The following is a 25,927-nucleotide window of genomic DNA, read 5'->3' on the forward strand; positions in this document are numbered from 1 at the left end:
CTCCTCCAAACACGGCGAGTTGAGTTGATGCCAAAGAGCGTGATTTTGGTTTCATCTGACCACAACACTTTCACCCAGTTCTCCTCTGAATCATTCGGATGTTCACTGGCAAACTTCAGACGGGCCTGTAAATGTGTTTTCTTGAGCAGGGGGACCTTGCGGGCGCTGCAGGATTTCAGTCCTTCACGGCATAGTGTGTTACCAATTGTTTTCTTGGTGACTATGGTCCCAGCTGCCTTGAGATCATTAACAAGATCCTCCCGTGTAGTTCTGGGCTGATTCCTCACCGTTCTCATGATCATTGAAACTCCACGGGGTGAGATCTTGCATGGAGCCCCAGACCGAGGGAGACTGACAGTTATTTTGTGTTTCTTCCATTTGCGAATAATCGCACCAACTGTTGTCACCTTCTCACCAAGCTGCTTGGCGATGGTCTTGTAGCCTTTAAGAGAGTGATGGCCTTAAGATGGCCTCTAAGAGAGTGCTCCTAATCTCAGCTCGTTAACTGTATAAAAGACACCTGGGAGCCAGAAATCTTGCTGATTGATAGGGGATTAAATACTTATTTCCCTCATTAACATGCAAATCAATTTATAACTTTTTTGAAATGCGTTTTTCTGGATTTTTCTGTCTCTCACTGTTAAAATACACCTACCATTAAAATTATAGACTGATCATTTCTTTGTCAGTGGGCAAACGTACAAAATCAGCAGGGGATCAAATACTTTTTTCCCCTCACTGTAGATATTGTAAAGCTAGTTAAACATGTCAGTAAATAAATTAAGTGATATTAAAAAATAATATCAAAAACACTTTCGTTTGAGAGAGAGATAAAAAAAAAAGTTTCCCCTCAAGTTCAACGACATGACCTAATAAAGAGATGGCTTGTAATCTGTCCCCTCTAGTGAAGCATAAGTTCAAACAGGCATAATATAGCAAGGGAAACGTCTGATTAAATATAAGATAGACCACTTATGGGCTGGCTCTGGAAAAAATACGATTTCCAGTTAATACTTTAAAAATTCATCTGCCTACTTTGCTGAAAGAATATCCTGCAGAGTTATCAATAGTTGTTAGTGGCTCTGAAAGTATTACACTTCTACCAATATTTGAGGAAGCAAAGATCCACTGAATAGTGATGTCTCCTTGGCACTCCTGTATTCAAACAGAAGTCGAACAGCAGGACAGAGTGTGCTGGTAATTTAGATGTAGACATGGAAATACAGTTCTTAAATTTAGAGACTTGGCTATATCAGTTTGTAAATATGCTTTGTAAGCAAGGAATTAAAAAAGGAAATGCGATATCTGGCTCTAATGCCGAGCTCTCTCCCTTCAGCACATCGCGGGCTGTAGCGCCTCTCTCCACACTCACTGATGAATATTCAGACTCCAAATTTAAAACCTATACTGTACTACTGTAGCCGTGACCCGAAACTTGAATTATTCGTCTTCTGGGAAACGTGAAAAAGAGATCAGACCTTCAGTCATGTAGAGTTCAGGGCTGCTAAGTGATTGAATTAGAGGAAGGCAAGGGGCCATCAGAATGTTTCCCATTCAAAGAAACGCAAGCGCTTTCAGAGAGGTCAGTAGATTACATTCGAGATGACTGACTGCTACGCAAAGGCAGTCTTCAGCCTTCTAATAAGCCATTTAATTTCTTAAGGGATTTATTTGCTTATTAAATTTACTTGGTTATTTATGTATTTATTTACTTTGGGGGAAGGGGTGGGTCAAAAGATGATATAGCTTTCACCAGGATGGGACTAGGTTCAAACAGAGGTCAAGTGCACACAAATAATAATCACATGGCTCCCAGTAGACATGGGTCTGAATGGCAAAACTTCACCTCAGTTCCTCACAGCAAGAAAATCAGCATATTTATTTTCATTCATTCTGGAGCTTTAGTATTATTCAGTGACCTACTTATATTTGCAAATAATGTCAAGCAAAAGTAAAATGCTCAACATTTTTAATATATATATATTTTTTTTTTTTCAAGGGGGCTGCTGCTTTCCAGAGCACAGATATAGACATCTCCATTATGTGAGCCAGAACAGCACGTGTGAATAAATCATCATCAGCCACACATGTCCGTCCAATCACGCAACCTCAACACATTGCTTATCCTTGAAACGGGGTGGGACAGTCTATGGACGAGAGCGCCCAGTACCTGTGATCGGCAGACTTGGCGGAGTCTGACTGGGAAATGTGAAAAGCAAAAGGGAGAGCAACTTTAAAAAAGAAACAGCAAAGAAAAAACATTAAAAGAAAATACATAAATAATACATCAATAAATAAATAAATACATACATGTAGAAAATGTATATATATTTATGTATTTATTTATTTTGAAATGTATTTAAATGTATTTTTTTTGGGGGGTGGGGGGGGCTTGAAATCCATGGTGGCCAGGGCCAATTCAGACATGCTAGTTATGCAGCTTAAAGACCTGCACTTTTTTATTTGGTGCTGTACAGATCTTTCTATGATAATTACAAATTGGGAAATAATTCTGAAAAATTAATTTAACTGAAATGATTCAGTCCAAATACTCATTTATATTACATACAAAAAAGGTATATTAAAAATCAACTCTATATTGCATAGCAGAAATAACTAACTATGCAAACACTGATATAGTAAATAAATTACAATGTGTGTGTGTGTGTGTGTGTGTGTGTGTGTGTGTGTGTGTGTGTGTGTGTGTGTGTGTGTGTGTATATATATATATATATATATATATATATATATATATATATATATATATATATATATATATATATATATATATATATATATATATACACACACACACAGTGAGGGAAAAAAGTATTTGATCCCCTGCTGATTCTGTATGTTTGCCCACTGACAAAGAAATGATCAGTCTATAATTTTAATGGTAGGTATATGTTAACAGTGAGAGACAGAAAAGCAACAAAAAAATCCAGAAAAACGCATTTCAAAAAAGTTAAAGTGATTTGCATGTTAATGAGGGAAATAAGTATTTGATCCCCTATCAATCAGCAAGATTTCTGGCTCCCAGGTGTTTTTTTATACAGGTAACAAGCTGAGATTAGGAGCACTTCCTTAAAGGGAGTGCTCCTAATCTCCGCTCGTTATCTGTATAAAAGACACCTGTCCACAGAAGCAATCAATCAATCAGATTCCAAACTCTCCACCATGGCCAAGACCAAAGAGCTGTCCAAGAATGTCAGGGACAAGATTATAGACCTACACAAGGCTGGAATGGGTTACAAGACCATCGCCAAGCAGCTTGGTGAGAAGGTGACAACAGTTGGTGCGATTATTCGCAAATGGAAGAAACACAAAATAACTGTCAGTCTCCCTCGGTCTGGGGCTCCATGCAAGATCTCACCTCGTGGAGTTTCAATGATCATGAGAACAGTGAGGAATCAGCCCAGAACTACACGGGAGGATCTTGTTAATGATCTCAAGGCAGCTGGGACCAGAGTCACCAAGAAAACAATTGATAACACACTACGCCGTGAAGGACTGAAATCCTGCAGCGCCCGCAAGGTCCCCCTGCTCAAGAAAGCACATTTACAGGCCCGTCTGAAGTTTGCCAATGAACATCTGAATGATTCAGAGGAGAACTGGGTGAAAGTGTTGTGGTCAGATGAGACCAAAATCGAGCTCTTTGGCATCAACTCAACTTGCCGTGTTTGGAGGAGAAGGAATGACCCCAAGAACACCATCCCCACCGTCAAACATGGAGGTGGAAACATTATGCTTTGGGGGTGTTTTTCTGCTAAGGGGGCAGGACAACTGCACTGCATCAAAGGGACGATGGACGGGGCCATGTACCTTCAAATCTTGGGTGAGAACCTCCTTCCCTCAGCCAGGGCATTGAAAATGGGTAGTGGATGGGTATTCCAGCATGACAATGACCCAAAACACACAGCCAAGGCAACAAAGGAGTGGCTCAAGAAGAAGCACATTAAGGTCCTGGAGTGGCCTAGCCAGTCTCCAGACCTTAATCCCATAGAAAATCTGTGGAGGGAGCTGAAGGTTCGAGTTGCCAAACGTCAGCCTCGAAACCTTAATGACTTGGAGAGGATCTGCAAAGAGGAGTGGGACAAAATCCCTCCTGAGATATGTGCAAACCTGGTGGCCAGCTACAAGAAACGTCTGACCTCTGTGGTTGCCAACAAGGGTTTTGCCACCAAGTACTAAGTCGTAGGGGTCAAATACTTATTTCACTCACTAATATGCAAATCAATTTATAACTTTTTGAAATGCGTTTTTCTGGATTTTTATTGTTGTTATTCCGTCTCTCACTGTTAAAATACACCTACCATTAAAATTATAAACTGATCATTTCTATGTCAGTGGGCAAACGTACAAAATCAGCAGGGGATCAAATACTTTTTTCCCTCACTGTATATATACACACACACACACATACATACATACATACATATACACACATAGTCCTGTGCAAAAGTTTTAGGCAGGTGTGAAAAAATGCTGTAAAGTAAGAATGCTTTCAAAAACAGACATGTTAATAGATTATATTTATCAATTAAGTAAATGTAAAGTGAGTGAACAGAAGAAAAATCTAAATCAAATCTGTATTTAGTGTGACCACCCTTTCCCTTCAAAACAGCATCAATTCTTCTAGGTTCACTTGCACACAGTTTTTGAAGGAACTCGGCAGGTAGGTTTGGCCCAAACATCTTGGAGAACTAACCACAGTTCTTCTGTGGATTTAGGCAGCCTCAGTTGCTTCTCTCTCTTCATATAATCCCAGACAGACTCGATGATTTTGAGATCAGGGCTCTGTGGGGGCCATACCATCACTTCCAGGACTCCTTGTTCTTCTTTACACTGAAGATAATTTTCAATGACTTTCGCTGTATGTTTGGGGTCATTGTCATGCTGCAGAATAAATTTGGGGCCAATCAGATGCCTCCCTGATGGTATTACATGATGGATAAGTATCTGCCTGTACTTCTCAGCATTGAGGAGACCATTCATTCTGACCAAATCCCCAACTCCATTTGCAGCGATGCAGCCCCAAACTTGCAAGGAACCTCCACCATGCTTCACTGTTGCCTGCAGACACTCATTCGTGTACCGCTCTCCAGCCCTTCAGCAAACAAACTGCCTTCTGCTACAGCCAGATATTTCAAATTTTGACTCATCAGTCCAGAGCACCTGCTGCCATTTTTCTGCACCCCAGTTCCTGTGTTTTCATGCATAGTTGAGTTGCTTGGCCTTGTTGCCACGTCGGAGGTATGGCTTTTTGGCCGCAAGACTTCCATGAAGGCCACTTCTGACCAGACTTCTCCGGACAGTAGATGGGAGTACCAGGGTCCCACTGTTTTCTGCCAATTCTGAGCTGATGGCACTGCTGGACATCTTCCGATTGCGAAGGGAAGTAAGCATAATGTGTCTTTCATCTGCTGCAGTAAGTTTCCTTGGCTGACCACTGCGTCTACGCTCCTCAACGTTGCCTGTTTCTTTGTGATTCTTCAAAAGAGCTTGGACAGCACATCTGGAAACCCCTGTCCGCCTTGAAATGTCTCCCTGGGAGAGACCTTGCTGATGCAGTATAACTGCCTTGTGTCTTGTTGCTGTGCTCAGTCTTGCCATGGTGTATGACTTTTGACAGTAAACTGTCTTCAGCAGCCTCACCTTGTTAGCTGAGTTTGGCTGTTCCTCCCCCAGTTTTATTCCTCCTACACAGCTGTTTCTGTTTCAGTTAATGATTGTCTTTCAACCTACATATTGAATTGATGATCATTAGCACCTGTCTGGTTTAATTGTTTAATCATACCTGACTATATGCCTACAAAATCCCTGACTTTATGCAAGTGAACCTAGAAAAATTGATGCTGTTTGAAGGCAAAGGGTGGTCACACCAAATATGGATTTGATGTAATTTTTCTTCTGTTCACTCACTTTGCATTTAGTTAATTGATAAATATAATCTATTAACATGTCTATTTTTGAAAGCATTCTTACTTTACAGCATTTTTTCACACCTGCCTAAAACTATATATATCATTTGCAAAAGCTCTCTCTCTCTCTCCTGGTCTTTCTTTGCCAGTGTGCATGTATTTCTCACAATGTTGCCATGAAATCAATCAATCAATCCAAGCCTTTATTAGACCACATAAGTCAGACCTTAAATAGAGGTAGATTTTCCATGACGACAATCAATTAGCATGTATTCAGTAACTCAGTGGCTGATTTCTACATTGTTGTTTCTCCCTGTGAACCGTGTTAAAAGCCGTGTTCTAGCACACGGCAGTCTCCATCATGTTCTGACACCGTGAACTAAAAATACTTAAGAGGACAGTGTTAACATGAAGCCAATGAAACAAAAGCATGAGAAAAAAAAAAAAAGTAAATATTGACTTCAGATGCCATGTTACTGTGCAATTATCATCATCGTTTTTATTGTTGTTATATAAACTATGATATAAATAGTTTTCTAATGTAACATACTCACTTGTGCATGATATCATTCATGACGGATTTAAAAGCTCTGATCACCTCAACTGATCGCCTGAGCCGGGTTTCTATCCCTCAGCAGTCTAGCTCTGGAAGCAGGCAACCTAAGACTTGCCTGCTCATTCTGTGCAGTCTAAATGCATGACACCTGCACCTCGTTAATAGACAAGTGGATTTGATCTGTGAAAATGCCAAATGAATTGTTCTAAATCATATGATTTAAAAAAAAAATATATATATATCTTTACGAGAGAGTAATTTATCTTTTCCCATTTGTTCGAAGACATTGCTTCATGATGAACTGGTAGTCACATTTTCTGTGATATGTACATTACAGAAGAATCATTTTAACCTTCAGCAGCTTCAGAGTCTGGTTGAAGAGCACAGGTGTTGTAACACGTAACATACGCCAATGCTCCCAAACCCAGGAGAAATCAGGGTATTCAGTACTCTCACAAGACCTGTCTGTTTACTGCACGGGGTAAAATAAACATGTGTCTTAAGTAGATACCTGTTTATAACTACCTACCTAAACAAACAAATGCATACATACATACATACATAAAGAAACAAACAGCGTTCCAGCTTTAAAAGTAACCGCAAAAAATGTTTCTTCATGGGTTACAAACTGGGTTTATGGGTTAATGGAAAATTACTTACTAATAAAACTAATAATATGCTGGTGACTACCACCTTTAAAACAATCTCCTCTAAGGACACATACATCTGCATCCTGTTTATGCTTTATCAAAGGGTGGTAAGTATTATCGCACCTGTTTACATGCTTCCAATTGACCTTGTTAAACCTGCTTCGTGAACAGCGATCTGCACCCTTATTTTGTTCATCTATTGTTACCACAAGTAAAAAAGAAAAAGGCTTTATCTGTCCTCACCCTTGAGTATCTTCTTCAATGCTATTATTATTGTGGTTTTCAATAATGTTTGGGGTTTAGAGTTACAATCACACACATGGCAATGTTTTCCACTTCAGCTGAGAACATTTAACCACAAGGGTTACTGGTAATGTTTTCTTTTCAATAGGTCAATACCTGTAATAAGAGATATTTTTAACTTTTGTTTTAGTTTTTATTTCATTTTTTGTTTCAGCTGGCACCTGATTTGTGTGAGAGGAATATCCATATAGAGAACAAGTTTTTATAGTTTTTTTTTTTTTTTTGATGAGGGTGTTAACATTTGAATAGGTGCCAGAAAAGAATGATATGAAACTCCGACAAACAACAGTGCAGCTGAGCTACGACACAGCACCTGCAGAGCGAGCTAAAGACAGCCTCACACCTCTGCAACAGGCACACAGTCAGCTGCACGACAGACTTCAAGTTAAGCCTTAAGTTGTACATCACCATTATAGTCTATCTGTTAGTGTTCAGTCAAACATAGCATAAATAAGATTTAGTTCACTATCAAGCAACATAAGTCACTCTTAAAAATGAATGACATACCAGCATTGCAGTAGTCGTGATTGGGAAGGACCGTTTATTATTGTACATGCACATTACTTATATTTGCTTTTAATACAAAAAGCATCAAAAGGATTTACTAAAATTGTACATTAAACCGAAATAACACTGTAGTTTTGCCATCGTAACCATTTTCTTTTCAGTAACATGGCATGTTGGGAGAAAAAATGCAAGGTGGAATTCAAATTCCCTTGGAAAGTGAGTCTTGAGAAAATATCTGTACAGATAAATGGCTTGACAAGGGGTTCAGGAAAGAGAGGAAGTTTGTGTTCTGTTTCATGGTATCCCTGAGAGGGAGGAATTGCTGAATTTTGCTTCACTGTGAAACCCATGGCATTGTGCAGTTTTATTTGTTGATGTTCTTGTTAAACCAATGTACATAATATGTCGTAATCATGTAGTTTAATGGAAGTTGCCTAGGATAAAACAATCTGGAAACTAAACAAACAAATAAACCAGTACATTAACCCAAAATAGATGTTACCCATTTCAAAATACAAAAAAGAGACTTCAATTCAGCAAAAGAAAGATTTTTTTTTTTAGCAAAAAATATTTCTGAATAGATGTGGGACTTATTTTTAATAAACCTAGACAAAACAGCAATGTATAAAAAAATTGCAAGAGCAACATGACTGTACAAGGTGCAAAACTGGAAACGGAATAAAATGTGGAAGTTAAAAAAAACAACAACCTTTGTTAAATAAACAGTTGCTGTAGAGACTTGAAATCCTTAGAATTCACCATCTTTAATTCCAGATCTCATCTCACTGCCATAAGGGAATGCGTAGTGCACAGACACATGGTATCTGATTAAAAACACTGCAGTTTGTCCTAATTTGCTTTATACATTTATTTTATATCCAATACTTTACAAACTAAATGTTAATTTTGGTAAAATGACTGTAATAGTCTGTCAGAAATAATGGACATGCCACTTTATTTTAATTTCTTAGCAATATGAGATGTATTAAACAGATAGTATATCTAGCAAAGCCCTGATGTTTTACAGAGTTATTTATTTATGTATTTGTTTATTTTTCCATAAAGGGATGCACTATGCAGGGAGAGGGAAGCTATACCTTATTTGGTATACGTGTGCAATTATTATGCAGTTCTTGCATGAAAAAGAACAGCAGGTTTAAGGCTACAATAAGAAAGCAATTGTTATTTTAGACGTGGTAAAATGCAGGGAACCTGGAGAATACAAGTCTCCATGATCTCTGCGGACAAATATAAAGTAAGATTTAAACACACACACACAAACAAACACACACACGGAACATCTAAACATCAGCCAAATGTCTGTATAGACTGTTCTGTTCTCTGCTGCTCAGTTCTGGAGCCAGGTGTGTGTAGCATTTTCAATTAAAATTCTTGTTGATGAAATATTTTGTTTTGTTCACTAACAAAGCAGCATAAATTGAAAGACAAAAAACAGAGGGAAAAGAATAATAGAAAGACACTTCAGACAATGTTTACTAACAAACTAAACAATAAACAATCAAATATAAATCTATTAATAAGTGCTCACCTGTAGGAGATGAATGTACTGTCAGACTCTGAAAAGCTTTTTGTTCCACTGCTCTCCACGGATCCTCCTACAATTTATGTTTATGAAAAGATTAAAACATTAATTTACACTGTGATTTCCAATTAATATACTACATATTAATGAGATATACTGTAGATGACCTCCTAATGCATAACCTTTATTATATACTTATTATTCTATCCAAGGTAAACACCTCATGTGTTTACCTTGGTGAGTTTCATACCCCATTGCTGTGCATAAGCACTGATATGTATTTCTGATCAAACTCAAAAATCTGTCAAATATAATTAGCACATGCTGTGTATGGCAGCCAAGAGTTTTACATATTTTTTTTTACAGATCTAGAAATTATATTTTAACTACAGATAGCAGTGACTGCTTCCTTATGATAAGAAAACAGAGAGAAATCCTTAAGTGGAATATCTCCAAAATCTAGTTTCATCTGCCTTTCACCAGTACAGTCCCGAGGTGTCAGTGGAGACCATAACATGAGACCCTAGGTGCTGAGTGCAATGGGAGTTGTGGGACATCTGCGTTGGTGTCTGCTTTAGGTTAGGAAACCTGTGAGATGTATATACTCACTTGGCTCACAAAGGTTAGTACCCAACTTGACAAAAATGTGCCAGGAAAATATAAACACAATATCCACTACAGTATACCAAAACAGGATAAAGAACAAAGGGTTTTTCGGCTAACTGCTCCCTCAGCCACAATGCCACCTTACTGGCCCTGAACCTAGTGGGTCGGCAATTACTCCAAAAGAGCAGTAGGTATCACGGCCTGCAGTTCACAGAGTATCAAATTACTGGTGGCATGACATCAGACAGCAAGAGTTAATTCTGCACAGATTCCTCTTTACCTTAATAAACTAAAAGTTGTTGTTATTTTTCCTTCTTGCAAACCTTTTTTAAAGGTATAAAACCCACGAGACAAAGCCTTACAAACAATAATTTTAAAGCAGATTTGTGTGCTTTTTCCTTGAGCTATTATATGTCATTTTCAAAGTGATTTGAAGGTGTGTATTTAAATATATACTAACGTGTCTCCATAAATATGCTTTATTGCTACTTGAGGGCTCTTCTGTACTTTAAAAATATATTCTAAAGAATGTTTTAAGTTTGTTCTTTAATAATCTACCTTAAAACTCTACCTAATGCTTTATGTCAATTATCATGTATAATTACCATATTATATTACAATTTCAGACTTTAGAGGAACTCTCAAAGTATAGTCCTTAAGATTTCCATGAAATAGATTTTGCTCATTTTCATCATTTTAATTTAGGTAAACATTTTCAGTTGTTTAATTTTTCTTTTACAGTGACACTATTTTAACATTAGGGGGTGCTGTATATTTCTCAAACTCAACTCAGAGGAGTTATATGTATAGTGAACCAAAATAGGACCAAAAAGTTTAATCTTTGCTAAACTCGGGAAGCTAAAATATATTGTATCACCATCACAATAATGTTGTAAATACGTCTCTAAAGAAAAACACCAGACAGCACACAATATTTGAAGGAGAAATACTGTAGACCACAGAAGAGTGTACAATGCCACAAAACACAATAAAATACAGCTTTATGAAAAACAAAAGAGGATCTGATTTTCATTTTTGGAAGTGATATTGATAAATAGCTCCCAAAAAGAAAATAAATTTTATACAGAATACACATTGTTATATGTACTTCTAGCGGTCTCAAATGTAAATGGTAAATGTTAAAATTTCAAAATTAAAAAAATTAAAAGATGTTTTCAAGTCCACCTATCCCATCTGCTGTTTTAATTAATGGTATTACCTTTTTAACAATCTTTTTAATCCCTTTCAGGTGAGGTTCAATCCTTGCTGTAGTGTAAATTATTTTCAGAAAACAATAACAGTATGTATGTTTAACATACAAATTAGGTGTTGTAGGTGTGTGGATGACAATCTACATATTTGTGTGTATTTTTCTGGAAATCACGAAGGTCAGTTTTTTAGATGCATAGTTTATTTTATTTTGTTTGATTTAACAGTCCTGTCCTATGATTTAGTCAGCTTTCCAAAGAAAATTAATTACATTAATATATTTAAGATATAATAACAGAGAATAACAGAAATTACCCTGCTAAATGTACAATAATTTGAAGTCATGACCATCACCAGTCTTGACCTAGTAATCAGGCATTTAGGTCACCATATTAATATTGTATTTTCCCCCTAAATAAATTAAAAGTAATGTGTGCACACACACAGTAACTGCAATTCTAACTATAGCTTATGAATAATTGAAAATGGCACAACATGTTTTTATAACCGAAAAAACAACAACTTTTACTCTAATATAGTCTATAAATCAAAAGTATTCTGTCTAAAAAAAACAGATAAGTAGAGGTTATTGTACTGAGAGGCCAGCTGTTTCTAATAATTTAATGAAGTTTTACAAGCAATATAGGCAGACAAAACAGATGTGGCATTCAGAATTATAAAGTTGGTAAAACTTTTTAACAAGTGAAATATATCTCAACACTGCAACAGCAGAACGAAGTATAAAAGGAATTTACACATACTTCAATTCTAAACCTATCAATCAAACCCATGTTATTCCTTTGGGAGCTTATTTACATGCATATTTATCAGCCTCACATGCTAATTCCCTGCTGTTTTATGCCTGCGAGGCATGTTTATGACTCATAATTGTTGATCTCCTTTGATATATTTCTCTCAAGTAAGACATCATTTGGTTTTGTGGTCTAAAGTCAATGAGGCAAGATGACCCAACCTTTCAAACAGAATTTACAGTTCAGTATCTATTATAACCTATTGAGTATGTACATGGCAGGCTTTGTTGAATTGAACAGATACACATTGTGATCATTGCAACACCACTCTGTCTATGAGAATTTAACCTTTTAAATCAAAATTAATTTAAAACCATTGTGAAAAATGAGGAAAGGTATGTGGGTCAAAAAAGAACCAAAACAGGAGAAATCTGCATAACTGGGGGGGGTGAGGGAGACCAAAATGGCTGGACGTGTGTATTTCATAGCCAGAATATCTGAATACTGTCTAGATCCCAGAATCAGAATGACCAGGACAATCATATGCCCTAGATAACAGTTTTAATGAAATACAGACGTTTTACAGGAGCAAGACCAGACAGCAGTTTGTGGCACAATCTTGGGGAAGTCTTTCTTCAGCAGTGGATTACAGAGCTGAAAGCCATTACTTTGTTTTCAAGTGCTATTCGCCTTAAACCTGTGTGATACCTCAAGCTTTGTGACATGGTGTGTAATTGTGTTAGTATTTGTACTGACCCTCACGATATAAAGTAATTGCATCAGTGCCAGCAGTACACTGTTGTCTTTTAATGGGACCCTTTCCAAAGAAAAACGTCTACATACCCCGAGATCCATTAACAGCAGTGTGAGCCCTGTGCTATTATAGTAACAATTTATATGCCCTGGCACTGGAAATGACAAGGTTATTTTCTTCATTTAATAATTGCAAAAGATCATGTTGTTTGAGAGTGAATATACCAAGTTAATCAGTTCAATAGAAAAAGGAAAAAACTCAATAATACCTTTTAAGGAAGTTTATACTTCTGAAAAGCCTTTTGTAAAAATACCTGTATGTATCAAATAATTAAAATCAGTCGATATATTAACAAAAACAAAAAAACTTCCAGTTAAATTATGCAGTGAGACAGACCTTTGTCTAAATTTGATAATAGAAAACATAATCATTCAGCAGAGAACAAATCATTATATATAGTTTTTATGACTGCTTTTAAGACACCTCTGACAAATAGTATTAGCAAGGCATAAATAACAAGTCTCATTTTCAGCAGTTGTCAGCGATAAAATAATGCTCATAAGTGGAGTGGAAGACCTGCTGAATTTCTACCAAAACAATTAACTACTGTAAAATTTATTTTCAATTTAAGACTCGTGGTGTATTAAAATACTTGTCTCAGAGAACATCAGCATACATTTACATTGTTAATAAGTATTCATGGAAAAATGTATTAATGACACTTTTAAACATCAATTCAGTGTTAATAACTAGGTACATGTGGGGAATTTTGCTCCTTTGGAATACAGCATTTTCTCAGCCAACGAATAGACACCTGCTGGCGAGAAGGCAGCTCTTGGGAACAAATAAAATTCAAATTACAAAGAAAAAAAAATGTTACAATATCATAAGAGCCACAACAATATACACACAATTATGAAAGAGGGAATGACTGCGTTCACGATTTTCTTCTGAGGCTTTGCATTTTAAACTTGATAAAAAATACATTAAATTGGTGTTTTTGTTATTTTATGGCTTTAACCCAAGTTTAACCTGGGGGGTGTTTCACTCTGCAGGTTTTATTTATTTATTTACTTATTTAATGAAATGCCACTTTACGTTCACTTGTTCTGTAAATTGCTTTAGTGACTGTACTGCCTCTTAAGGACAGGTACCAGTGTTTAATAAAATGTTTTTTTTTTTTTTTTTTTTTGTCAAAACATCAAATTCTCTACCTTCCTGTTGGACTGGATGACAATCAGCCTTAAGCATTTTCACATGAATTGTTTAACATTGAAAACCTTCTCATTTTGGGGATACAATGATTGTATTTAGGCTAGGCTTGGCCCACACTTCCTTTTCCAACCTTGTTGCATGAAAATGAGCTGAGTAATGTAGATGTAATGGTTAACAATGTAAAAGTGTGTTTTATAAGATTGTGTAAATATCGTGTATGCGGTATTTTCTGTGGATTAACAAGTTACTCAGGTTCGCGCTCAAGAAGTTAGATCAGTGTTAACCAATGGTGGCTTTTAGGTGACTAAAGATTCATGTTAAAGGTCTATCTGCTAGACTGCACATTTTCTTACAGTGTGGGACAACATTGTGTGAGCAAGGCGTGGAGGTAAAGAACTGACTGTTTCAGAACGACTGCTTGAGGAGAAAAACAGCAAAAACCGTCCAACCAAAGATAACTCCAACCTTGATCAGATGGTAAGGTCTGTTCTCGTCCTCTCACACTGCTCAATAGAGTAAGTCTCTGCATATGAAATGAGGTCTAACCTTGAAAGAGAACTGTGGGAGCACTAGTATACAAAGCCGTAGGCCCAGAGGTTTATGTTTACAGTTATAAATTTAATCACAAGGCACAGAGTGCAACTTGGGGGAATTTTAAACAAAGAGAAATTAAAGCTACATTACCTAATGATAAGAATGGAATAGGACCAATTTAGGATTTTCTCAGGGGGTCAGAAAAAAAGCTCACTGCAGAAGTGTTTGAAATGGGGACACAAACAGTGATTGGCATTTAGTTCACTCTGTGGGCTTAGCAGTATCACTATTTCCTGTATTGCTACTATCTGTTAAAGCTAATAGGGAACTAATGGAAAATCACTTCAGCAGACCGAGATATAGTCCCATCTGTGGTCGACTGTGGCAGCCATTTTGCAAAAGCTCCTTTAATTTCTTTCTTAAAAGATGACAGCAAAAATGTATTTGGTTGCTGTATGGGGTTTACAACAAGCTGTCCTACAATTGTTAGCTTCTGTATTTCATCGTAAATTAGGTTGACAGTCTGCACTGTGCTTCATAATAACACTGAAGTTAGTGGAAAAAAAAAAAAAAAAAAAACTCCAAGAGAATTAACAAAAACTCTCACCCCACATATGACACCTTTTAAGAAATTCCAAATTAATCTAAATAAATAAAAATAATAATACAGGTGTGCATAAAATTAAATGGTTGACCAAAACTATGAATTATTAATGATGAATCAAAGTATTATAACAGAAAAATCAATAAACATACCTGGCATAATTAAAATGCAAAATGCTTTGGTTTTTCAAAATCCAGCACGGTATAATTATGTTTTTCTATTCTGAAGCACATTAACTTTAGCTTTTTACCAGACTGCACATAACACCTGTTAGCAACTTTTTTCGGTTTTGTGTTTTTTTTGTTTATTTTCTCCACATAAGGGAATACAAAAATGCAATCTTGAAATCAGCTTTAATTTATCTGGATTACAATCTCTTTTTGACCAGCACGGATCATATATATACACTACCGTTCAAAAGCTTGGGGTCATTTACAAATGTCCTTGTTTTCCATTCAAATTGAATAGGAAATATAGCAAAATGAATAGGAAATATAGTCATTGACAATGTTAGAAATAATGATTTTTAATTTAATTATACATTTTTAATTTATAATTGTGTCCTTCAAACTTTGCTTTCATCACAGAATCCTCCATTTGCAGCAATTAGAGCCTTGCAGATCGGGTAACTGTGCTGGCCACTCCATTATAGACAGAATACCAGCAGACTGCTTCTTCCCTAAATAGTTCTTGCATAGTTTGGAGCTGTGCTTTGGGTCATTATCCTGTTGTAGAAGGAAATTGGCTCCAATCAAGCACCGTCCACAGGAGTGATAGCCTTCCTTCTTCAAGATCCCTTTCACCCTGTACAAATCACCCACTTTACCACCACCAAAGCACCCCCAGACCATCACTTTGCCTCCACCATGCTTGACAGATGGCGTCAAGCACTCCTCTAGCATCTTTTCATTTGGTCTGTATCACGAATGTTCTTCTTTGTGATACGAACACCTCAAACTTAGATTCATCTGTCCATAACACTTTTTTCCAATCTTCCTCTGTCCAGTGTCTGTGTTCTTTCGCCCATCTTAATCTTTTTTTTTTTTGGCCAGTCTGAGATGTGGCTTTTTCTTTGCAACTGTGCTTAGAAGGCCAGCATCCCAGAGTCGCCTCTTCACTGTTGACGTTGAGACTGGTGTTTTGCGGTACTATTTAATGAAGTTGTCAGTTGAGGACCTGTGAGGCGTCTGTTTCTCAACTAGACACTCTAATGTATTTGTCCTCTTGCTCAGCTGTGCACCGGGGCCTCCCACTCCTCTTTCTATTCTGCTTAGAGCCAGTCTGCGCTGTTCTGTGAAGGGAGTAGTACACAGCGTTGTACGAGATCTTCAGTTTCTTGGCAATTTCTCGCATGGAATAGCCTTCATTTCTCAGAACAAGAATAGACTGACGAGTTTCAGAAGAAAGTTCTTTGTTTCTGGCAATTTTGACACTGTAATCGAACCAACAATTGCTGATGCTCCAGATACTCAACTAATCTAAAGAAGGCCAGTTTTATTGCTTCTTTAAATCAGCACAACAGTTTTCAGCTGTGCTAACATAATTGCAAAAGGGTTTTCTAATGATCAATTAAGCCTTTTAAAATGATAAACTTGGATTTGCAAACACAACGTGCCATTGATGGTTGCTGATAATGGGCCTCTGTATGCATATGTAGATATTCCATTACAAATCAGCCATTTCCAGCTACAATAGTCTTTTACAACATTAACAATGTCTACACTGTATATCTGATCAATTTGATATTATTTTAATGTACAAAATAATTGCTTTTCTTTTCAAAACAAGGACATTTCAAAGTGACCCCAAACTTTTGAATGGTAGTGTATATATACAGATGTGCTCAAATTTGTTGGTACCCTTACAGCTCATTGAAATAATGCTTCATTCATCCTGATAAGTGATGAAATTAAAAGCTATTGCATCATGTATACTTGCTTGCCTTTGGTATGTCATAGAATAAAGCAAAGAAGCGAGGAAAATAGATTAATTGTTGCAAATATCATTCTACAAAGATATTCTAAAATGGCCTGGACACATTTGTTGGTACCCCTTAGAAAAGATAATACATAATTGGATTATAGTGCTATTCCAAACTAATTAGTTTCTTTAATTCATATCACACGTCTCCAATCTTGTAATCAGTCATCCAGCCTATTTAAATGGAGGAAAGTAGTCACTATGCCGTTTGGTAACATTGTGTGCACCACATTGAACACGAACCAGAGAAAGCAAAGGAGAGAGTTGACTGAGGAGATCAGAAAGAAAATAGATAAGCATGGTAAAGGTAAAGGCTACAAGACCATCTCCAAGCAGCTTGATGTTCCTGTAACAACAGTTGCAAATATTATTAAGAAGTTCAAGGTCCATGGAACTGTAGCCAACCTCCCTGGGCGCGGCCGCAAGAGGAAAATCGACTCCAGATTGAACAGAAGGATAGTGTGAATGGCAGAAAAAGAACCAAAGAGATACAAGCTGAACTCCAAGGTGACGGTACGTCAGTTTGTGATTGCACCATCCGTCGCTTTTTGAGCGAAAGTGGCCTCCATGGAAGAAGACCCATATGCATATTGACAAGCCACAATCCTTCTGGGAGAATGTCCTTTGGACAGATGAGTCAAAACTGGAGCTTTTTGGCAAGTCACATCAGCTCTATGTTCACAGACGAACAAAATAAGCTTTGAAAGAAAAGAACACCATACCTACACTGAAACATGGAGGAGGCTTGGTTATGTTGTGGGGCTGCTTTGCTGTGCCTGGCACAGGATGCCTTGAATCTGTGCAGGGCACAATGAAATCAATGAAAGGCATTCTGGAGTGAAATGTACTGCCCAGTGTCAGAAAGCTCTGTCTCAGTCGCAGATCATGGGTCCTCCAACAGGATAATGACCCAAAACACACAACTAACAGCACCCAAGAATGGATAAGAACAAAACACTGGACTGTTCTGAAGTGGCCTTCTATGAGTCCTAATCTGAATCCTATCGAACATCTATGGAAAGAGCTGAAAGAAGCACTGGAGAAGCACCCATCAAACCTGAGACAGCTGGAGCAGTTTGCTCAGGAAGAGTGGGCCAAACTACCTGTTAACAGGTGCAGAAGTCTCACTGAGAGCTAAAGAAAAGGTTTGATTGCAGTGATTACCTCTAAAGGTTGTGCAACAAAATATTAGGTTGAGGGTCCCATTATTTTTGTCCATGCCATTTTCATTGGTTATATTATTTACAATATTATTTTGAAAACCAAAATCAAAAGCAAAGTCTGATTTCTATTAAATATGGAATAAAAAATGGTGGATGCCAATTACTTTTGTCAGTTTCAAGTTATTTCAGAGGAAATTGTGCATTCTTCATTTTCTGTGGAGGGGTACCAACACATTTGAGTACGTCTCTATTTTTTTTTCCTGTTACCATTTTCCCACACTTATTCCAGAGATCTGTATAGAGTGGCTTTAGATTCAAACAGCTTTTGATTGTGTTGCAGACACTAAACAACTTAGAAAATATTTCAGATCTATCTGTTATATACATCGATCAGCCATAACATTATGACCACTGACAGATGAAGTGAATAACACTGATAATCTCATTATCATGGCACATGTCAGTGAGTGGGATATATTAGGCAGCAAGTGAAAAAGTTGATGTGTTAGAAGCACGAAAAATGGGCAAGCCTAAGGATCTGAGCAACTTTGACAAGGGCCAAATTGTGATGGCTAGACGACTGGGTCAGAGCATCTCCAAAACTGCAGCTCTTGTGGGGTGTTCCCGGTCTGCAGTGGTCAGTACCTATCAAAAGTGGTCCAAGGAAGGAAAAGCGGTGAACCGGCGACAGGGTCATGGGCGGCCAAGGCTCACTGATGCACGTGGGGAGCGAAGGCTGGCCCGTGTGGTCCGATCCAACAGATGAGCTACTGTAGCTCAAATTGCTGAAAAAGTTAATACCAGTTCTGATAGAAAGGTGTCAGAACACACAGTGCATCCGCAGTTTGTTGCGTATGGGGCTGCGTAGCCGCAGACCAGTCAGGGTGCCCATGCTGACCCCTGTCCACTGCCGAAAGCACCTACAATGGCACGTGAGCATCAGAACTGGACCACGAAGCAATGGAAAAAGGTGGCCTGGTCTGATGAATCACGAGTTCAAGGTGTTGACTTGGCCTCCAAATTCCCCAGATCTCAATCCAATCGAGCATCTGTGGGATGTGCTGGACAAACAAGTCTGATCCATGGAGGCCCCACCTCGCAACTTACAGGACGTAAAGGATCTGCTGCTAACATCTTGGTGCCAGATACCACAGCACACCTTCAGAGGTCTAGTGGAGTCCATGCCTCGACGGGTCAGGGCTGTTTTGGTGGCAAAAGGGGGACCTACACAATATTAGGCAGGTGATCATAATGTTATGGCTGATTGGTGTAAAACAATCAGCTTAATAAGTTGACTGTGGTCTATTTAATACTTGAGATTTGTTTCTCTTGTGTCCAGTTTCCTAGAGTACATCAATGGCATAAATGATTCACCAGTAAACAAAATACCTGCTTATTATTTTCCAGGAAAGTATGATGGGATTTCACAGGGGATAACAGAAGGTAATTCAAGTCAAAATATATAAAAATTGCACACTGACAGGTGAAGAGTTGGGGTTAAATAAATTAAGTTGAAATTAGAAGAATACCATTCGGTCATTTAAACTATTCAAGTCTTTAATTTTCCCCTCTCCATCATTCTGGTGACGTTGACTACACCTATTAAAATAATATAAACCTAAATAACAATTTTTTAAGGGTCAGTTTAACTACTCAAAACTAATTGTAAAAAAACGAGAATGAAGAGCATCAACTATCACATCAACTAAGTAGAGCAGTATCTGTAGGTCACACTGTAAAGTAAAACCCACAAAATACAGTGATTTAAATGCTGAGTGAAGTGGTGCAGTGAGCATTCATTATTTAAGGTCTCAGTACTAAATACATACAGCAGTTAGTAACAAAAGTTACAAATACATACTGTAATGAATGTAGCAAGCAATACTTCTATCCACACTATAATAATTAAATAAACGTTATATATATATATATATATATATATATATATATATATATATATATATATATATATATATATATATATACACACACATACATACATACATATAGCGCCTTTACAACCAATGTAGTCTCAAAGCACTTTACAAGGGAAAACAAACAATGCAATTAACAGAACAGATACAGAAAGTAAAAACAAGGAACAAAATTTAAAAAATGTTATAAAAAAAAAAAAGTATTTAAACATGATTTGAAAGCACTCAATGTAACAGGATCTCTGAATTCTAGCAGAATATTGTTCCAAATATTAGGGATTAGCCCTGTCACCCAAGGAGAGAAGGAGCAACACAGGTTACAGGTGTTAGTGTAGAAAGATGAAAGATCAGTTAGGTAGTGGCACTAGACCATGCAGAGCATTGTAGGTCAGAAAGAAGAATGTTAAAATCAACATGAAACCTGACTATACTAAAACTCGAGGACAACAACGACAACAACAATAAAGGGGTTCTGGAAATGTTTTGTTTGCTTGAATGTTTACAAAATGTAATTTTCTCCAAAAGACGCACAAACATTTATAGCTGATTATGTAAATAAAGCTACATCTGCAGGTACAATTTAATTGCTGTGGCAAAACTTTGGATTCCATTACACTACAAATGCTTAGTGATCTAAATTGTGATAAAAAAAGACTAAAGCTAGCCAAAAACCCTAATTAATTATGCTGCATTGCATCCTGAAACTTAAAAAGAAAAAAGGTGCGACCAACCAAATACTAGGCACTACATGTTTTCTTCTCCTAGTCACGTACCGTCTACAACAGCTACAAGTATACAAGCTGACTCATATATATATATATATATATATATATATATATATATATATATATATATACACACTGGATCTTGACATTGGTAAATACCACTTTATTTCACAAGGAACTTAAAAAACACACACACTAGAGAAAATAAGTATTTAAATTAATGTTCCTCAGTCAAATTCTACATTTCTTTTCAGGAAAATGTGATAAATACCCTAGGGAACAAGAAAATGAATCATTCAAAATGTGTCATTAGTCACATTGAGACTTCAACAAGGAAATGTTAAAATAAATTGAGGCATTCTGACACTTAATTTAATTAATTGAATTGGAATATCCTTTGAAAGTTGATTGTCTTTTCATTCCACTAGCTATTCTACACAAAAGAATACACAAGTTACAAAATTTGAGTCTTCATTTCCTTTATCAATTTGACATTTGCAGTTGTTCGTGCATTTCCAAAAGACACATTTAATGATGAAAATGGTAGAATATACCATAAGCACTGCTTTGACAATGCGCTTGTAGAGTTTTTGCAAATGACAAATACTACATAATAACTATAGATGTAATTCTTTGCCCTAATATCGAATAAACAGTATGATTAAACAGATTGTGTGTCATGGTCTATTATCTGCACAAAATACATTAATAAATTAACTAGCTTACTAATTAATTAAAAATCAGTCCTTAAAAATGGAATATCCTCCATATCCTCCTTGCATGAGTTTCCTTTAAAGTAATTTCTGTTTACATATATTATTAATTGTGTATTTGTTATTTCTGTTTGGTTCACATACACAGCTCTCTATATATCATAAAGGTATAACATATCACACAATATCACATTTTCTAAGACATGTACCTTGAAAATTAATGTAAGATGTAATATGCATATTTTCCCCAGGGCAACACACTAGGTGCTCAGAAGTTCTTTGAAGAAGGAAAGGGTTCACAGAAGCAAACTGAGTGCCATTATCATTTTAACACAGCTCTCATTATTTACAGCACACAGGAGTCAGTGGAAATATGAATACATTCTTCAGTGTTATGAAAGCTGTCTCAAACTACATGTCAGCAGGGGCAGAAAAAGTCAATTTCAACTCTTTATTACATTTAGCCGGGATGTGTCTTTTCAATGGCACGGTTATCTTTTCTACACGTTGTCTACAGGTCTCAAGTGCTAATTGATAACCTGGTGGTTTAAACAGGATAATAGAAAGAGCTGTAACCTCCCTTTGTTAAATACAGGTGATATTTGACATCATATTTCAACTGATTCTTCTCTGACAGAATCAGGGAAACAACAATATTAATCCAGAGCTGTCCGACTCACCTGTTTTGCTTGTGATGTAGTTCTGCAGAGGATCAATGCCCGTTTCTTGGTCATCTGTTTGAAGTGGGTGTCTGGTTTCGAAATTGGGGTGCTGCATGACTACGAACAACAATGACCTGAAATGTCAGATAACAGCAACACAGATTTACAACTCGGCTCATCAATACATGGATCAGCGGGGTAACATGCTGTAGTAAAATGAAGAGTTTTGTCTCTCATGTATACAATCAAAACCTTATAAACACATACATATTTTGGTGAAGGTAGGTCCAAGTGAACTACTTTAAACATAGCAAACATTTAAAAATGATTGATGGAAATGCCTGGAATTATAATATAATAATTTTGATGGAACAGCTTTTCAAAGTTTCTTTTCTTTTTTTTTTTTAATTAATAAAATACTTTTTCTTGAAAGACCCTGTTTTGTTAGCTTCCTCTGTCAGTTGTGACGATCTGTTTATCTTAGTTTGAAAGTCAAGATTGATGCTGTGCTTCAGAACAATATGCTTGCTTTGGCTTAGGAAACTGGCTAGTGAGGAAAAGCAACTTCTTACCTACAAACTACACCTTACTGCTGAAGAATACGGCCTCGGTCTCTGAATGCACAGACCTAGAACATGTTTACTCCTGATTACTTTTATATTTTTGGCAACTTAAACATTATCACCACACACACATGAACAAAAACAAACAGAATCTGAGCAGTTAATTAAGAACACATTAGACCGGGATCCCTTTCATAATCATTTCAGCCTTATGCTGCAAAAATCTGCAGTGCGACTATCCAATCATCAAAGCTTATAGAAGCATTATACTAATATTCCAGGCGCAGGCCTTGGTTTATTGAATAATACAGGTTGACACATTTGGTTCCCCAGCTATTTTTCAAACCCATTATTTTACATTTGAAGTTACAAATTACAGTTTTGACACCAAGCTGGTATCTCCTTGGCCATGTGGCCTGAACTTATGCCAATTTCTGCTTTACTAATTTTACAAATTGCCTGGGTGATGCTGCTACTTTTCATTGGTCTGCAACCTGAGATGTCGTACCAAGTTAATGGAACTAAATAATGAATGTGAACTTTTCTAATTGCTTAATTTCTCATTGTGGATACTGGGAGGCTCAGACATCCACGTGTGTAAGCAGAGGTGGGATGCCAAATGGGTGTCTTGTCTTGGCGAAAAACAAACTAGCACCAACACCATGGCACACAAAATAAATAATATTAGTCAGAATTGAGAAAGCAAAATATTGCAATGCTTTGTCAAATCTAGCTAGCTATATAGTGTTAAGCATATGTTTACTTTTTACAAGTGGCTATCTTTTTCACCAGGTACTGCACATATTAAAATGTTCTTGTTGATTTTTGCTTGTTGGTTTGCTTGTTTGATAAGGGGCCAAAAGAGAAATGGGGGGCGGGGGGGAGTGTGCACAACAAAGACATCAGGGTTTAATGGCAGTACATCTATGGATTGAACCAAAGCATCTAGATGACATTTTAAAATGGAAATATTTAACAGTAATTCAGAACATGGAAATCATTCATGTAAATGTATTAATTGCAACAGTAGTGCAAATAAAGGCAAATGATCAGGAGGAACAAGTTTGTAAGACATAACTGCTAACTGGTACAGTTTGTTCCCCCCTTCCCCTTGAGTTCTCTATATGCTGCACACCATTTGTGGGTATAAAATCATGGGCAATCAGTGACATATATCATGCAGATAAAATAATATTTAACAGCTTAATTAGAAGGAATAATAATTGAAAAAGCTAGGTAAGGCATAAACTATAGTTGTATCATCTATGACTGAATTTTCAACACATATGATACTGTGGTCTGTGTAAAAAGTTTCTCCAATTAATGTCATCTATCAAGGTAAGCATCTGTCAGCGTGAAGATGCATAAATACTGCTCCTATGGTTTCTCTCATTTTACATTCTGCACTTCCTGTATGCAGATTATACATCTGATCAAATTTATAGGGCACTTAATCTCAAATACTTTAATTTAGCATTAAATTCAATCATCCAAATAGCTGAATATTTAATGGTATTAGACCACAGCCTAAAAGAGTGATATAATTTATTTACTCACAACCTTCCTCACACAGTTCATGTGACATCGGGGGGTCTGGCTTACACATGGTAAGTCCATTTACAATAGAAGCTAAATTATTGATAAATAATTTATCTTAATAGATGTCATTTAATATTTAATAATAAAATCCTACCACTAATCCTTTTTCACACGACTCAAAGTTGTTGTTTATTCAAGTCTTACATAACATGCAGAACTGTGGGTATGTTTCAGGGCCGTGGAAATTAAAATCCTTAAAAACATTAAGTATACTGAATGGTGCGTGGAATTATGTTTATTTATTTTATTTGTTTGTTGGGCTGTAATAAACCAAGAGATATTGCTAAAACGTTCATTTATAACCAGATAAATCTGAATTTGACACATGTACGAAACCAGAGTACTGCAATGGCACAACAGCAAATCTAATCCACTGGGACTAGACAATAAACAGATGCTTAAATTTGGAAAAGAGCTCCTCTTTAAGAGCAAAGTATTGAAATATAGGTAGGGTTAATAACTTTTGATGCTTCAATTAAGTAAATCATTCTAGAAAAATACAAATTTCTTATTATGCTGATAAAATAAAATACAAAAATGTTTTCTCCACAAATTATACACTCTGAATCTTGAATTGGTGAATATTTACAGAACAGTAATGGGTTTTAACCAGAAAGTATGACTAAAGAGGCGGCCCTGCACTTTGACTGTATATTTGCTTTGGAATCATGGAATCATGGAATCGGGGAGCTTCAGCAAACAAAAGCTTAACCTAATTTGCTCTTTGTGCTCAAATGTTTACAAATGTACTTGAACATCTTGGATTTTTTCCATAAATCTTAAACAATGATGTTAAAATAATGTGCAGTACTAACCATCAAGATACTGTGCTTGTCTTCATTGACCTGTCTTCAGCACTTCTTCGAATGTATGAATGGCTTTATCTAGGGGCAGAGAGGGGGGAGGGGGTAAAACAATACATAAATACATATTTTAAATAAGCACAACAAAAAAGAGTGCTGAAATATAAATATGCAGGGCAGGGAAAATGGCACAAAACATATTTTGAATTCCTGCATAAACACAGGGACACAAAGTAAATTAAGTCATTAACAGTAAAACTTCATTTATTTATTACCTTTCATGCAATTCAGTAAGGTCCCAAAGCACTTTGCATTAAGCGGCTCACTAACAAAAATTAAAATGAAGCATGCGGCTCTGGGAAAAGTGGTGTTTCTGGGTGTGTCTCAGAGTACTACTGTAGAAGTCAGCTCTTTTTTAAATTGTATAAAATAATATGCTAAAATCTGAAAAATGCACATTATTTAAAGTACAGCATTAAGAAAACAAAACTTATTTTAAATGATACCTTAACACTATGTCAAGCCATTACTCCAATAGCTCAATGGTTTTGTGTGGAGGGGTGATACGGCTCTGGCTGGGGCAACAAATGTATTAATATAAGATCAAGAAAAGCTGCTTGAATATAAA

General features: G+C 36.6%; 1 protein-coding gene across 3 annotated transcripts in view; it reads right to left on the minus strand.

The window, feature by feature from the left end:
* tbc1d5 (TBC1 domain family, member 5) overlaps nt 1-25,927 on the minus strand; it is a 138,807-nt gene that overhangs the window by 60,253 nt on the left and 52,627 nt on the right. For all 3 annotated transcript variants that reach the window (XM_066715693.1, XM_066715691.1, XM_066715692.1), the window contains 3 exons: nt 25,312-25,380; nt 22,353-22,468; nt 9,490-9,556 (listed from right to left, as the gene is read on the minus strand). In XM_066715693.1, coding sequence (XP_066571790.1) covers nt 9,490-9,556; nt 22,353-22,449 — 164 coding nt within the window. In that variant the 5' untranslated portion in view covers nt 22,450-22,468; nt 25,312-25,380. The remainder of the gene's footprint in view (nt 1-9,489; nt 9,557-22,352; nt 22,469-25,311; nt 25,381-25,927) is intronic.

This window comes from Amia ocellicauda, chromosome 10 (assembly GCF_036373705.1).
Source record: "Amia ocellicauda isolate fAmiCal2 chromosome 10, fAmiCal2.hap1, whole genome shotgun sequence".
NCBI lineage: Eukaryota > Metazoa > Chordata > Actinopteri > Amiiformes > Amiidae > Amia > Amia ocellicauda.